General features: G+C 39.6%; 1 protein-coding gene across 4 annotated transcripts in view; it reads left to right on the forward strand.

Moving 5' to 3' along the window:
• LOC128684742 (LITAF domain-containing protein) overlaps positions 1–9255 on the forward strand; it is a 76341-nt gene extending 67086 nt beyond the window's left edge. The window contains exon 3 of one of the 4 annotated variants that reach the window (XM_070104424.1): positions 8381–9243. In XM_070104424.1, the coding sequence (XP_069960525.1) occupies positions 8381–8489 (109 nt within the window). In that variant the 3' untranslated portion in view covers positions 8490–9243. Of the gene's footprint in view, positions 1–8380 lie in introns of all 4 variants that reach the window. The other 3 variants (XM_070104414.1, XM_070104420.1, XM_070104408.1) reach the window with 3 other exon arrangements.
• Positions 9256–15051: the final 5796 nt, after the last annotated feature.

Genomic DNA, 15051 nt, shown 5'->3' on the forward strand with positions numbered 1-15051 from the left:
TTAAAATCACTAACATCAGCACTAGTTCCAGGCATTTTCTTAATGAGATCCGCATGCAAATGCCTTGCCTTTTCACATATGATTGACTGTGAAACACTATCTCCTGATAATTGTTTGTCGTTGATCCACACCAATAACAGTCTCTCCACATCTTCGAGTATTTGCGATCTCTGTTTTGTAAGCATACCTGCACCTTTTGCAACAACAGCTTCCTTGATTGCCTTTCTGTTGGCCAAGATAGTTGCAATGGTTGATTGGGGTTTGTTATACAACCGGGCCAGCTCGGTGGCACGCACTCCACTTTCATACTTTGTGATTATCTCTTTCTTCAATTTGATAGTTCACCTCACCCTTTTTACCACAGGGTTGGCACTAGAAGCTTTCTTGGGGCCCATGGTGGCTTATTTAGCAGTTACAAGCACTAAAAACAATGGAATAATACAAAATGTATCGAATGTATATGTGGAACCATCCACACTGGCTTGTAAACAATGGCACACTAGCTGAAGGCAGGGTAGCTGAGGCGCGCTCAGGCCGGATAGACAGGCGGACGCATTTGGGACGATTATCCTTAACAGGGTTTTTCATCGTTGGCCGAGCCAATATTTTTACTCTAAAATGCATCGCTATCCGATTGTATTGCTAGCCGATGTCATCGTTAGCCGAGGGTCCACTGTACTCTGATAATTATACTTATGTGTATCTGTACCTAAATATACTTACACACTGTGCTGGCCTGCAGGTAAACATTAAAATCTCTAAGAGTCTCTCTACTTTTGATGCCATATTAACGCTTAAACTGTCCAAACGTAGATCTACGTTTGCTCGTGTAGTGCTCTGAACGTAGATCTACGTTTTTTTACATGCTTTCTAATGGAGAAAATCAAGGTCAGAGCGCTACGCGCATGAACGTAGATCTACGTTTGGGCAGTTTAACCCTTTGACTGTTTTGGTCGTATATATACTTCTTAGGAGGTACCGTGTTTGACGTATACAGTGGACTCCCGGTTTGCGATGCTATCAGTATCCGATAAATCCGGTAACTGATGCATTATATCGCAGAAAATTTGCCTCGGTTCCCGTTACAAAACCCGGTATGCGATACAATTCGTACGAGACGTGTCCACATATGGCCTGAACTGAACCGTGTGTGCCAGTGTTTACAAGCCAGTCAGTGTGTGCACATCTAAAGATACATTTGGTACATTCCATATTATCCATATTATCACTGTTTTTGGTGCTTGTTTCTGCAAAATAAGTCACCATGGGCCCCAAGAAAGCTTCTAGTGCCAACCCTTCAAGACAAAGGGTGCTAATCACTATTGAAATGAAGAAAGAGATACAGTGGACCCCCGGCATTTGATGGCATCGACATTCGATAAATCCGACATTCGATGCATTTTAACGCAAAAATTTTGCCTCGACATTCGATGGAAAACCCGACATTCGATACGATTTGTACGAGACGTGTCCACATGTGGCCTGAACTGCCCTGTGTGTGCCAGCGTTTACAAGCCAGCTAGTGTGCGCGCATCTAAGGATACATTCGGTACATTCCATATTATCCATATTATCACTGTTTTTGGTGCTTGTTTCTGTAAAATAAGTAATCATGGGCCCCCGAGAAAGCTTCTAGTGCCAACCCTTCGAGAAAAAAGATGCTAATGACTATTGAAATGACGAAAGAGATAATTGCAAAGTACGAAAGTGGAGTGCGTGTCGGAGTGCATGATGATTTGGTAAAGAAATTGCCTGCAACTAGTGGTAATGTGAGTGAATTTAAGGCCAGCAAAGGTTGGTTTGAAAGATTTAAGAATTGTAGTGGCATACACAGTGTGGTAAAGCATGGTGAGGCTCCCAGTTCAAGTCCCAGTGGAAGGGGATTCCCCTTCTAAACACTAACACCATCCACACTCTCCCCTCCTCCCATCCCATCAATCATCACCAGATCTTCATTAAAGGTAAGTGTCAATTATTCTATTGTTATTAATCTATTGTTATTGTAATTATTCTATTGCATTAAACTTAATGTTTCATGTGGTAAAAATTTTTTTTCCATACTTTTGAGTGTCTTGCACAGATTAATTTGATTTCCATTATTTCTTATGGGGAAAATTAATTCGACTTTCGATATTTTCGACATTTCATAGATCTCGGGAACGGATTAGTATCGAATGTCGAGGGTCCACTGTAATTGCAAAGTACGAAAGTGAAGTGTGTGTGTCGGAGCTGGTCAGGTTGTATAGTAAACCCCAATCAACCATCTCTACTATAATGAGCAGGAAAACGGCAATCAAGGAAGCTGTTCTTGCAAAAGGTGCAACTGTGATTACGAAACAGCGACCGCAAGTGTTAGAAAATGTTGAGAGACTGTTATTGGTGTGGATAAATGAAAAACAGATAGCAGGAGATAGCATCTCTCAAGCGATCATTTGTGAAAAGGCTAGGCAGTTGCATGACGATTTGGTAAAGAAATTGCCTGCAACTAGTAGTGATGTGAGTGAATTTAAGGCCAGCAAAGGTTGGTTTGAAAGATTTAAGAATCGTAGTGGCATTAGGCATGGTGAGGCTGCCAGTTCAGACCACAAAGCGGCTGAAAAATATGTGCATGAATTCAAGGAGTACATAGAGGCTGAAGGATTGAAACCTGAACAAGTGTTTAATTGTGACGAAACAGGCCTGTTTTGGAAGAAATTGCCAAGCAGGACCTACATTACTCATTAGGACTTGCTACCTCAAGTCATAATGGAGGGAGATTCCCCTTCTAAACAATAGGTTCAACACTCTCCCCTCCTCCCATCTCATCAATCATCACCAGATCTTCATTAAAGGTAAGTGTCAATTATTCTATTGTTATTATTCTATTGTTATTGTAATTATTCTATTGCATTAAACTTAATATTTCATGTGGTAAAAGTTTTTTTTCATACTTTTGGGTGTCTTGCACGGATTAATTTGATTTCCATTATTTCTTATGGGGAAAATTGATTCGCTTTCCGATAATTAATATCGTGAACCGGGGGTCCACTGTATTTACTCATAAATTCTAGCGGCTTCAAATCAAGCAGAAGAAAGCTGGTAGGCCCACATGTGAGAGAATAGGTCTGTGTGGTCATTGTGCACCATATAAAAAAAATCCTGGAGCATGCAGTGCATAATGAGAAAAAAAAACTCCATGCCGACTTTGTGGTCTATTTTCTTATAGTATTTATGGTTCTGTTCTTGTTTTCTTGGTCTCATTTGATAGAATGGAAAACATGTTATAGAAATAGAGGTGATTTTGTTTGAATTTACTATAAAAAGAATTGGAAATGGAGCTCAAAGTAGGGAAAATGTTTGATTTTTGCCGATGTTCAAAAGTAAACAAATGATGTCATTGTCCAATAAATGTCCAACTAGCCATTCTAATATGCAGTCATGAATGGGTTGACATTATTTGTATAATTATTACAATATTGCTGTAGTCTGCATAACAGTAAATCTTCTATTTTTTGTTTGAATAAAAATTCAAAATAGAAAGCAAGAGTAATATCAGAAGGACCTCGAGACATGACTGATGAACAAAGAAAATGTTATTTTAGATCCAGGAATGTCTGCATTGTTCATTCTGGACCTTATTTTGAAATTGTCATATTTTTTAATTTTCGTGAAATTGGCCAAATTGCAAATTTCTGACCACGTTATTGGGTAGTTGAAATCGGTAAATGGGCAGTTTCTTGTGCTCAATTGATTGAAAAAATGGAGTTCTAAAGAAATAGCTATGAGTTTGGTCGACTGGAACAATGGAATTAGCCGAAAACAGGGCTCAAAGTGGGCGAAATCACCTATTTGTAAATATTGCCAAGGTCGCTAACTTTGTGAGGGCGTAATTCCGTCAGTTTTCCATCAAATTTCGATTTTTTTGGTGTCATTACAATCGGGAAAAGATTCTCTTATCATTTCATAAGAAAAAATATAGTATATATATTTTTTTTTTTAATTTTGCGACACCAGGAGACACCTCAGGATTGGGGATTGCGACAGTCAAGGGGTTAAGGGTTAATAATAATACGTAATTTCTTGGGCATATTAAATGTCATTTTTTTTTTCAACAAACTGGCCGTATCCCACCAAGGCAGGGTGGCCAAAAAGAAAAACGAAAGTTTCTCTTTTTAAATTTAGTAATTTATACAGGAGAAGGGGTTACTAACCCCTTGCTCCCGGCATTTTAGTTGCCTCTTACAACACGCATGGCTTACAGAGGAAGAATTCTGTTCCACTTCCCCATGGAGATAAGAGGAAATGAACAAGAACAAGAACTAGAAAGAAAATAGAAGAAAACCCAGAGGGGTGTGTGTGTATATATATATATGTTTGTACATGTATGTGTAGTGTGACCTAAGTGTAAGTAGAAGTAGCAAGACGTACCTGAAATCTTGCATGTTTATGAGACTGACAAAAGACACCAGCAATCCTACCATCATGTAAAACAATTACAGGCTTCAGTTTTACACTCACTTGGCAGGACGGTAGTACCTCCCTGGGCGGTTGCTGTTTACCAACCTACTACTTAGAATTAAATGTCGTATATTACGTTAATATAGACATTTCCATTAATCCATCAATGATATATTTTAGAAATTATATAATAAACATGCTACGTAACATATAAACAGGATAAATCTACCCCACAGTAGAATAAATTAACATAAATGTGAGATGTGGTAGCCAGGCGACTTGTAGGAGTGATGGCAAGAATAACGTTTTCTCTAGTTCAACATCAGAGAAAATGTGTACACTATAATATTACTGGGGGTAACTAGAAAATTATTCCTTTCATATGCCTTCACTCAGAGCGCCATTTCTTCTAGAAATGGTGTTACATGAAAATGGAAGTGTTCCTCTTATTCTACTGTATCAGTGTGGAAACAACCTGTACACAATGTAAAGTGTTTGTACAGTATTATGGTATGAACAAAAACCAGACAGGTTTGCCTGGTTTGTTTACATTACATGTAGGTGAGGTGGGCTGCCCTGGCTGGCTACCATACTTCCCAAACCTTACTTACTATAAATAAAACTCACCTCTTACCCTACAGTAAGACTACAAATATTTTAAGGTATTGAATGTACTGTATATGTATTTCATTGCTCTGGGGCGCTTTGAACGTGGTATATTACGTGTGGGTGGGGTGTGCTGACGTGGCTGGCTACTATACTTCCCAGACCTGACTTCCTACAAATAAAACTCGCCTCTCACCCTACATTAAGACTACAAATATTTTAAGGTAAGTAATGGGTGTACTGTGTGTGTATTTTACTTTTTATTGTTTTTAATGCCTAGTCCTATTGCTAAATTAATATACATTAGTGTAAACTTGTTATCTGGCATATATAAGTAGAAAAAAATGGTGTTCTGCTTTCCGGTGATGTCCGCTTTTCGGTAGTAGCCTGGAACCTAACCTGCCGTGTAAGTGGGGCCCTACTGTATAGCACTTTGTCTAGATTTTTTGGGATATCCTTGGTAATTTACACTATTTATAATTGTACAGTGGACCCCCAGTTCACGAAGCCATCGGTATCCGATAAATCCGGTATCCGAAGCATTATATCGCAAAAAAATTGCCTCGGTTCCCGTTACAAAACCCGGTATGCGATACGATTCGTACGAGACGTGTCCACGTGTGGCCTGAACTGCCCCGTGTGTGCCAGTGTTTACAAGCCAGCCATTGTGCGCGCATTTAAGGATACATTCGGTACATTCCATATTATCCATATTATCACTGTTTTTGGTGCTTGTTTCTGCAAAATAAGTCACCATGGGCCCCAAGAAAGCTTCTAGTGCCAACCCATCGAGACCAAGGGTGCTAATGACTATTGAAATTAAGGAAATGTGTGCAAAGTGGCTTGAAGTGCAAACCTTTTTTGATGAAAAGCACCCTGACACAGCTACTGCAAGCCGTGTTGGCAACCTGTACACTGACAATGTTGTGAACCACTTTAGGAAAGTCACAAAGGAACGAGAAGTACAGGCCTCTATGGACAGATATGTTGTGCGACAGAAATCCAGTGACTCTCAAGCTGGTCCTAGTGGCATTAAAAGAAGAAGGGAAGTAACCCCAGAAAAGGACTTGCTACCTCAAGTCCTAATGGAGGGGGATTCCCCTTCTAAACATTAAAAACTTTGACACTCTCCCCTCCTCCCATCCCATCAATCATCACCAGATCTTCATTAAAGGTAAGTGTCAATTATTCTATTGTGATTATTCTATTGTTATTATTGTTATTGTAATTATTATATTGGATTAAACTTAATATTTCATGTGGTAAAAGTTTTTTTTTCATACTTTTGGGTGTCTTGCACGGATTAATTTGATTTCCATTATTTCTTATGGGGAAAATTGATTCGCTTTCCGATAATTTTGGTTTACAATGAGCTCTCAGGAACGGATTAATATCGTGAACCTGGGGTCCACTGTATTTATGTGTACCTGTGAGACAGAGGCAGAAATAGACAGGTGCAGAGTTAGACAGAGGCAGAGATAGACATAGGCAAAGTTAGACAGAGGCAGAGATAGACAGAGGCAGAGATAGAGAGAGATAAAGAGATAGATAGACAGCAATAGAGACAGCCAGAGATAGATACAGACAGACAGACGGAGATAGAGACAGCCAGGCAGCCGAACACGTATTACACGGTCCAGAATTGTTTCTCTTTACTTAGGGCATAGGTTATAGGACATTCTGGCAGGATGACACTACCAGTGGTACCAAAATTGAAAGGATGTTGCACAAATGTTGCCCATGGGTTATTATTGAGGTTTTTGACATTTCCTCGACCACTTATGGCCACATCCACCTCAAAGCCACTAAACTTGGGGTCAGTATCACTTTTCTCTTAAAAGGAGTGTTAATACGATATGACATCAGTGAATCCCTGGTGTTTGCTGCTCTGCTTGGTCTAGCTGGCGCTCCCACAAGGTGTACTAAGTTTTCCCAGATTTTTTTTAATACTGCACACATTGAGTATCAAGACCCATTCTTTGCTGACCAGGCATCTCAAGCCAATCGTGCCAAATTTGGAGGCAGGAAAACTAAAAGGTTGATCTATGTTTGGAGCGCTAGCGGTAACAACGTAGCTTTACGTCTGGACAGCTAAGGGGTTAAGTTGGTATTTGCTTTACGGTGGCAGTCTGGAACATAACTCGCTGTATTAATGAGGTATTCCTGTGCCTACTATATTCTTGTGTTCACCCTCAATGCTTTTTGCTAGTTATCCTTGAATTTCAGCCACCACTTTTCTGTGCAATACTGAATGACTCACATGGGTTTAACATCTATGAATACTATGATAAATAAATTTTTGACTGTCAGAGTTATCTTTGTTTTATATTTAAATATGCAAGTGTTAGGTATTTAACAGTTTTGAAGAAAAAGCTTTATTGGAACAATAATTATGGTCACCCAGTAGCATTTGTATGAAGCATTAAAACTTTGTAGCAAAATCTGTCATTATTAGCTATTTTGTAACAAGATACACTTCTTAACCCTTAAACTGTCCAAATGTAGATCTACGTTTTTTCGTAAATTTTCGTAATTTTTTTTCTTTTTTTTACATTTGAAAACATGTAAAAAAACTTTGATCTACGTTTTTTTGTTATACAGTGGATCCCCGCATAACGATTACCTCCGAATGCGACCAATTATGTAAGTGTAATTATGTAAGTGCGTTTGTACGTGTATGTTTGGGGGTCTGAAATGGACTAATCTACTTCACAATATTCCTTATGGGAACAAATTCGGTCAGTACTGGCACCTGAACATACTTCTGGAGTGAAAAAATATCGTTAACCGGGGGTCAACTGTATTTGAAAATATGTAAAAAAAACGTATATCTACTTTTGGAGCACTACGCATGTGAACATAGATCTGTTTGGACAGTTTAAGGGTTAAAAGTGTACAGTGTGTCACACAAAATGTTTAGTACTGTACATACTGAACACATTAAAATACTGTATAAAGTATAAAGGTTCCTAGTATGTGAGTGATTAACACAATTCATTACCACTTGTTTCATGGTTTCATTACTATATAGACTGCTTGTGGAGGCTGTTATTCAAAAGGGAGGAGGTTGACATTAGCCCTGAGTTTACCACTGCCATGAGTGTCCTCATACCATGAGTAACACCTAGCTCTGCTGGGTGCATGGTATTTGTAGGATTTATGGTTGAGAGGTTAGGGAAACGTGTACATTGTCTTGTCTCATGGGGTGGGACAGTGTGACGTGGGATCGAATCTCAGCCAGTCACAGTTTAGTAAATGATTTACTATATATGAACATGTGTGCAGATTTAATAAGTAGGGGCTCTCATTTTTACAATTTTTTTTTCTATTGTAACAGATGCTGGATGGGTTGTTGCCTGATTCCCTGCTGTATTAATGACTGCATGAATGTGGAACACAATTGTCCTAACTGCCAAGCCTTTTTGGGCAAATACAAGCGAGGGTAGAGAGGACAATTGCCAACTTCCTCGTTTGTCTCCTCATAAATGGTGGCTATTACTTTAGTGGATGGCATACATGGCTGAAGAAACACACACACACACACACACACACACATACTACTATACTTAAAAAAAACATTGTTAAAACACTTTCACACCATTCACCAAAGCTTAATATATTTCTTTAATACGTTTATGTAAGAATGATGTTAATGGTGTGGTGAAATATGATTATTAGTCATAATTCATTGCATTCTGATAACATTTGTGGTAAACATTTTGTGAAATGGTTTGAATACTGTGTAACTTAGCCATAATTAGGACAGAAAATGAAGGTAAAATATACAGTACGTGTATAGATATATATACGGTGGTACCTCAGGATATGAATCTTTTTCGTTCCAGAAGGCTGTTCGAGTGCTGATACCGAACGAATTTGTTCCTATAAGGAATAATGTAAATCAGATTAATCCGTTTCAGACCCCCGAAAATACACTTACAAAAGCACTTACATAATTGTTCGAGTTTTGAGCTGTTCGTATCCCGAGGTACCGCTCTGTATATAAAATTTATTATGGGAAATATTTTGTGTAATACTTGAACCAAAATATTCTATAGGATACTTTCTGTATATTAGTTTTACATAGCCATGGACTAAGTGTCCATTTTACCAATTCCAATCAGTCTTGTGTAACTATCTATTTATCTATATATATATATATATATATATATATATATATATATATATTTTTTTATTTTTTTATTATCACACCGGCCGATTCCCACCAAGGCAGGGTGGCCCGAAAAAGAAAAACTTTCACCATCATTCACTCCCTCACTGTCTTGCCAGAAGGGTGCTTTACACTACAGTTTTTAAACTGCAACATTAACACCCCTCCTTCAGAGTGCAGGCACTGTACTTCCCATCTCCAGGACTCAAGTCCGGCCTGCCGGTTTCCCTGAATCCCTTCATAAATGTTACTTTGCTCACACTCCAACAGCACGTCAAGTATTAAAAACCATTTGTCTCCATTCACTCCTATCAAACACGCTCACGCATGCCTGCTGGAAGTCCAAGCCCCTCGCACACAAAACCTCCTTTACCCCCTCCCTCCAACCCTTCCTAGGCCGACCCCTACCCCGCCTTCCTTCCACTACAGACTGATACACTCTTGAAGTCATTCTGTTTCGCTCCATTCTCTCTACATGTCCGAACCACCTCAACAACCCTTCCTCAGCCCTCTGGACAACAGTTTTGGTAATCCCGCACCTCCTCCTAACTTCCAAACTACGAATTCTCTGCATTATATTCACACCACACATTGCCCTCAGACATGACATCTCCACTGCCTCCAGCCTTCTCCTCGCTGCAACATTCATATATATATAAGAACATAAGAACATAAGAACGAAGGAACACTGCAGAAGGCCTACTGGCCCATGCGAGGCAGGTCCAAGTCCCTACCGGCTTAAGCCAATGCACCCAACCTAGTCAGGTCAGGTCACATTGACTTAAGGGAGGAACACGGCAACCGACCTGTTAGCACAAGCTATCAGGTCTAACTCACACCCACCCACATCCACTCATGTATTTATCCAACCTATTTTTAAAGCTACACAACGTTCTGGCCTCTATAACGGTACTTGGGAGTTTGTTCCACTCATCCACAACTCTATTACCAAACCAGTACTTTCCTATATCCCTCCTGAATCTGAATTTTTCCAACTTAAAACCATTGCTGCGAGTCCTGTCTAGGCTAGATATTTTCAGCACACTATCTACATCCCCTTTATTTATTCCTGTCTTCCACTTATAAACCTCAATCATATCCCCCCTAATTCTACGTCTTTCTAGAGAGTGCAGTTTCAGGGCCCTTAGTCTATCCTCATAGGGAAGGTTTCTGATACATGGGATCATCTTTGTCATCCTCCTTTGTACATTTTCCAGAGAATTTATATCCATTCTGTAATACGGTGACCAAAACTGTGCAGCATAATCTAAATGAGGCCTAACCAAGGATGTATAGAGTTGAAGAACAACCTGAGGACTCCTATTATTTATGCTTCTTGATATGAAGCCAAGGATTCTATTAGCTTTATTGCGAACACTTATGCACTGTTGTCTTGGTTTCAGATTACTGCTAACCAGAACTCCTAAATCTTTTTCGCAATCCGTAATATTAAGATCTACATTATTTAGTTTATATGTGGCATGGTTATTGTCCTGTCCAACATTTAGAACTTTGCATTTGTCTATATTAAACTGCATCTGCCACTTCTCCGACCACTGCATCAGTGTATTCAAATCTTCCTGGAGTGCTCGAATGTCCTCGTCAGAATGAATTCGACGGCCTATTTTGGTGTCATCGGCAAACTTGCCGATGTCGCTCTTTATGCCCTCATCTATGTCGTTTATGTAGATTGTGAACAGCAGGGGGCCCAACACTGACCCCTGTGGAACACCGCTCGTGACGCTTCCCCACTCTGATTTCTCCCCATTTATGCAAACTCTCTGCTGCCTATTTGTCAACCATGCCTCTATCCAGGAAAAAATTTCTCCTCCTATTCCATGTGCTTTAATTTTCCTCAATAGTCTCTGATGTGGGACCCTGTCAAAAGCCTTACTGAAGTCCATATACACAATATCATATTCATTACCATGATCTACCTCCTCAAATACCTTAGTGAAAAAAGTTAATAAATTCGTAAGGCAGGAACGCCCCTTTGTAAAACCATGCTGAGATTCGTTGATTAATTTATGCTTTTCAAGGTGGCTACGAACTGCCTCGGCAATTATTGATTCCATAAATTTTCCCACTATGGAGGTTAGGCTTATTGGTCTATAGTTCGAAGCTAAGGACCTGTCACCTGTTTTGAAAATAGGTATCACATTTGCCATTTTCCACTTATCTGGCACCATGCCAGTTTGTAGTGATATGTTGAAAAGATTAGCCAAAGGTGTGCTAAGCTCCTCTTTACATTCCTTTAGAACCCTTGCATACAGTTCATCAGGGCCTGGGGATTTGTTAGGTTTTAATTTATCTATTTGCCTAAGGACCATGTCACTTGTGACCCTAATAGTGCACAGTTTATTATCGTCCTGTTCTACATAATTTATCATTACTGGAATATCGCTGGTATCCTCCTGTGTAAAAACTGAGAGGAAGTATGTGTTAAAAATTCTACACATTTCCTTATCACTGTCAGTGAGCTGACCCGAGGAACTTTTGAGTGGGCCTATCTTGTCCCTGATCTTACTTCTGTATACCTGAAAGAATCCTTTTGGGTTAGTCTTCGATTCTCTTGCAACTTTAACCTCATAATCTCTTTTTGCTTTTCTAATTCCCTTTTTTATTTCTCTCTTTAACTGAATATATCGATTTCTTAATTGCCCCTCTCCTCTTTTGATTTGCCTATATATGCCTCTCTTTTGACCAATCAGATATTTTAATCTATTGTTCATCCATTTAGGATCATTTTTGTTTGATCTGATTTCCCTATTTGGAACATAATTTGACTGAGCAGCTAGAACTATGCCCTGGAAAGCATCATATCGGCAACCATCACCACCTACCTGACCCCTAGTCAGGTCATTCCAGTTCAGCCCACCTAAGTAATTTTTCAGTCCTATGAAATCAGCCAAGCGAAAGTCAGGGACGGAGACTTGATTGCCATTATTAGGGGAATTCCATGATATGTTAAAACTGAGTGATTTGTGATCACTCTCCCCAAGCTCATCATTAACCTCAAGATTATTAATTAGTGTTTCCCTACTGGCAAGAACCAAGTCAAGGAGGTTATTTCCCCTAGTTGGCTCTGTCACAAACTGTTTTAAAAAACAATCCTGGATCGTATCAAGAAAGTCACCCGACTCTAAATTTCCTGTCAAATTGCTCCAGTCAATCTGTCTATAGTTGAAATCTCCCATTAGCACAACATTTTCGTATGTAGATGCCTTACGAATTTCGTCCCATAGAAGTTTACTGCACTCCCTATCAAGATTTGGGGCCCTGTAAATCACACCCAAAATTAGTTTTTCTCGGCCCTCGAGAAGCTGTAACCAAACAGATTCAGTGGCTGACGCTTCTAATTTAATATCTTGTCTAACACAACAATTTAAATTGTCTCTGACATACATCGCTACTCCACCACCTTTCCTGTTGACCCTGTCAGTGTGGAATAATTTATAGCCTTGTATGTGACATTCAGAGGGCATCTCTCTATCTTTCAGATTGAGCCAGGTCTCTGTTATAGCAATAATATCTATGTTTCCTGCACTTGCAATTAATCTTAGCTCATCTATCTTATTTCTAACACTCCTGCTATTAGTATAGTAAACCTTAAGGGAGCTAGTCCCTTGCTGCCCTCTGCTGTCCCCCTTTGTTTGCTGACCTGTTCTATTGTCTTTATTTATAACTTCATGCTGAATGCCTTTTATACATTTACTGTTTCCAACCCAAGTGTTGCAACCTGCTTGTTTCCCACACACACCCATACCTCTATCTTCCATCAGTTTAAAATCATAGGCATTTCACCAATGGCCTTCTCAATCGAGTCTGCAAGTGCTACCACCCCTGCCCCAGAGAGATGAACCCCATCCCTTGCATACATATCATGTTTGCCATAAAAGTTGTTCCAGTTGTCAATGAATGGGATTGCAAGTTCCTTGCAGTATCTGTCTAGCCAGCAATTTACACCAATTGCCCTAGACAACCATTCATTTCCTACTCCCCTTCTAGGCAAGATGCTACATATGATTGGGATCCCTCCCTTAGACTTAATGAAATCTATAGCTGACCTGTACTTATCTAGCAGCTCTTCTCTCCTACCCTTCCCAATATCATTTCCACCAGCACTGAGACAGATAATGGGCTTGTTCCCATTACCTGACATGATATTATCCAGTCTGTTGACAATGTCCCCAACACCAGCTCCAGGGAAGCACACTCTATCTCTCATCTTCTTATTCCTATTACAAAAAGCACGGTCAACATATCTTACCTGAGAGTCACCAACCACAAGAATGCGCTTACCTTCATTAGCAGGGGCAGTAGTACCCTTACCTTCACTGGCCACTGAAGTACATTCATCCTGGAGAACAGAGAAGCGATTTCCTACCTTCAGATCTTCACTCTTAACTTTCCTTACTCTGATGCGCCTCCCATTACTGTGAACAACTCCCCACTTGTAGCAGGTGCTGGCGGACACCTCACTGCTGGTAGCCGTTACTACCTCCCCACCTACAGCCTCCTCACAGTGAGAGACAGACTGCACCTCACTGCTAGAAGCCTCATTCCCCACATCTCCAACCACCTCACACTCTCTCCCAGGCCCATTGAGGTGGACCTTCAGCCTCCTAATCTCCTCCTGGAGAAGCAAGACCTCCTCCTTCAACTCTCCAACCTCAGTTTTTAAAACACTGCAGAAGCAAGCCATGCTTTGTAACCGTCCACGCTAATCCCCAAAGCAGAAAGTATCCTATAGAATATTTTGGTTCAAGTATTACACAAAATATTTCTCATAATAAATTTTGTATTAGAAAATGTATTTTAACCCTTTCATTGTCAGTCCCATAATATTACAGCTTGAGAGCCAACGTCGGTCCCATAATACTACGCCAAAATTCTATCTCCTTCAAATCTGGTGGAAGAAAGCTGGTAGGCCTACATATGAAAGAATGGGTCTGAGTGGTCAGTGTGCACAGTATAAAAAAAATCCTGCAGCATGCAGTGCATGAGAAAAAAAACTGACCGTGTTTTTGGTTTAAAACAGTGACTTTGCGGTGTATTTTTGTATGGTATTTATGGTTGTATTCCTGTTTTCTTGGTCTCATTTGATAGAATGGAAGATATATTACAGAAATGGAGATGATTTTGATTGGTTTCATTATGAAAAATATCTTGAAATTGAGCTCAAAGTAGCGGAAATGTTCGATTTTTGCCGATGTTCAAGAGTAAACAAATGACGTCACTGTTCAATACGTGCCCAACTGGCCAGTCTAATACACAGTCACGAATGGGTTGACAATATTTATACAATTATAATAATACAGTAGTCTGCGTAACAGTAAATCTTCTATTTTTTGTGAAAATAAAAATTCAAAATGGAAAGCAAGAGCAATATAAGAAGGGCCTGGAGATGTGAGAATGAAAAAAGAAAATTTTATTTTAGGGCCAGGAATGTCTGTCCTGTTTATTTTGGACCCTATTTTGAACTTGGCCAAATTGCCAATTTCTGACCACTTTATTGGGTAGTTGAAATCGGTAAATGAGAGTTTTCCTGTAATCAATGGAGTTCTAGCAAAATAGCTACAATTTTCATCGACTAGAACGATGGAATTGGCTGAAAATAGGGCCAAAGTGGACGAAATCGCTGATGCGTAAATATCGCCAAGATCACTAACTTCACACGTGCGTCATTTTGTAAGTTTTCCATCAAATTTCGTACTTTTGGTGTCACTACCATTGGGAAAAGATTCTCTATCATTTCATAAGAATTTTGTTTTTGTTTTGAAAACTTTTTGACACAGAATAAGTCAAGGATCAGGGGTCTCAACACTGAAAGGGTT

This window comes from Cherax quadricarinatus, chromosome 5, assembly GCF_038502225.1.
Source record: "Cherax quadricarinatus isolate ZL_2023a chromosome 5, ASM3850222v1, whole genome shotgun sequence".
Taxonomy (NCBI): domain Eukaryota; kingdom Metazoa; phylum Arthropoda; class Malacostraca; order Decapoda; family Parastacidae; genus Cherax; species Cherax quadricarinatus.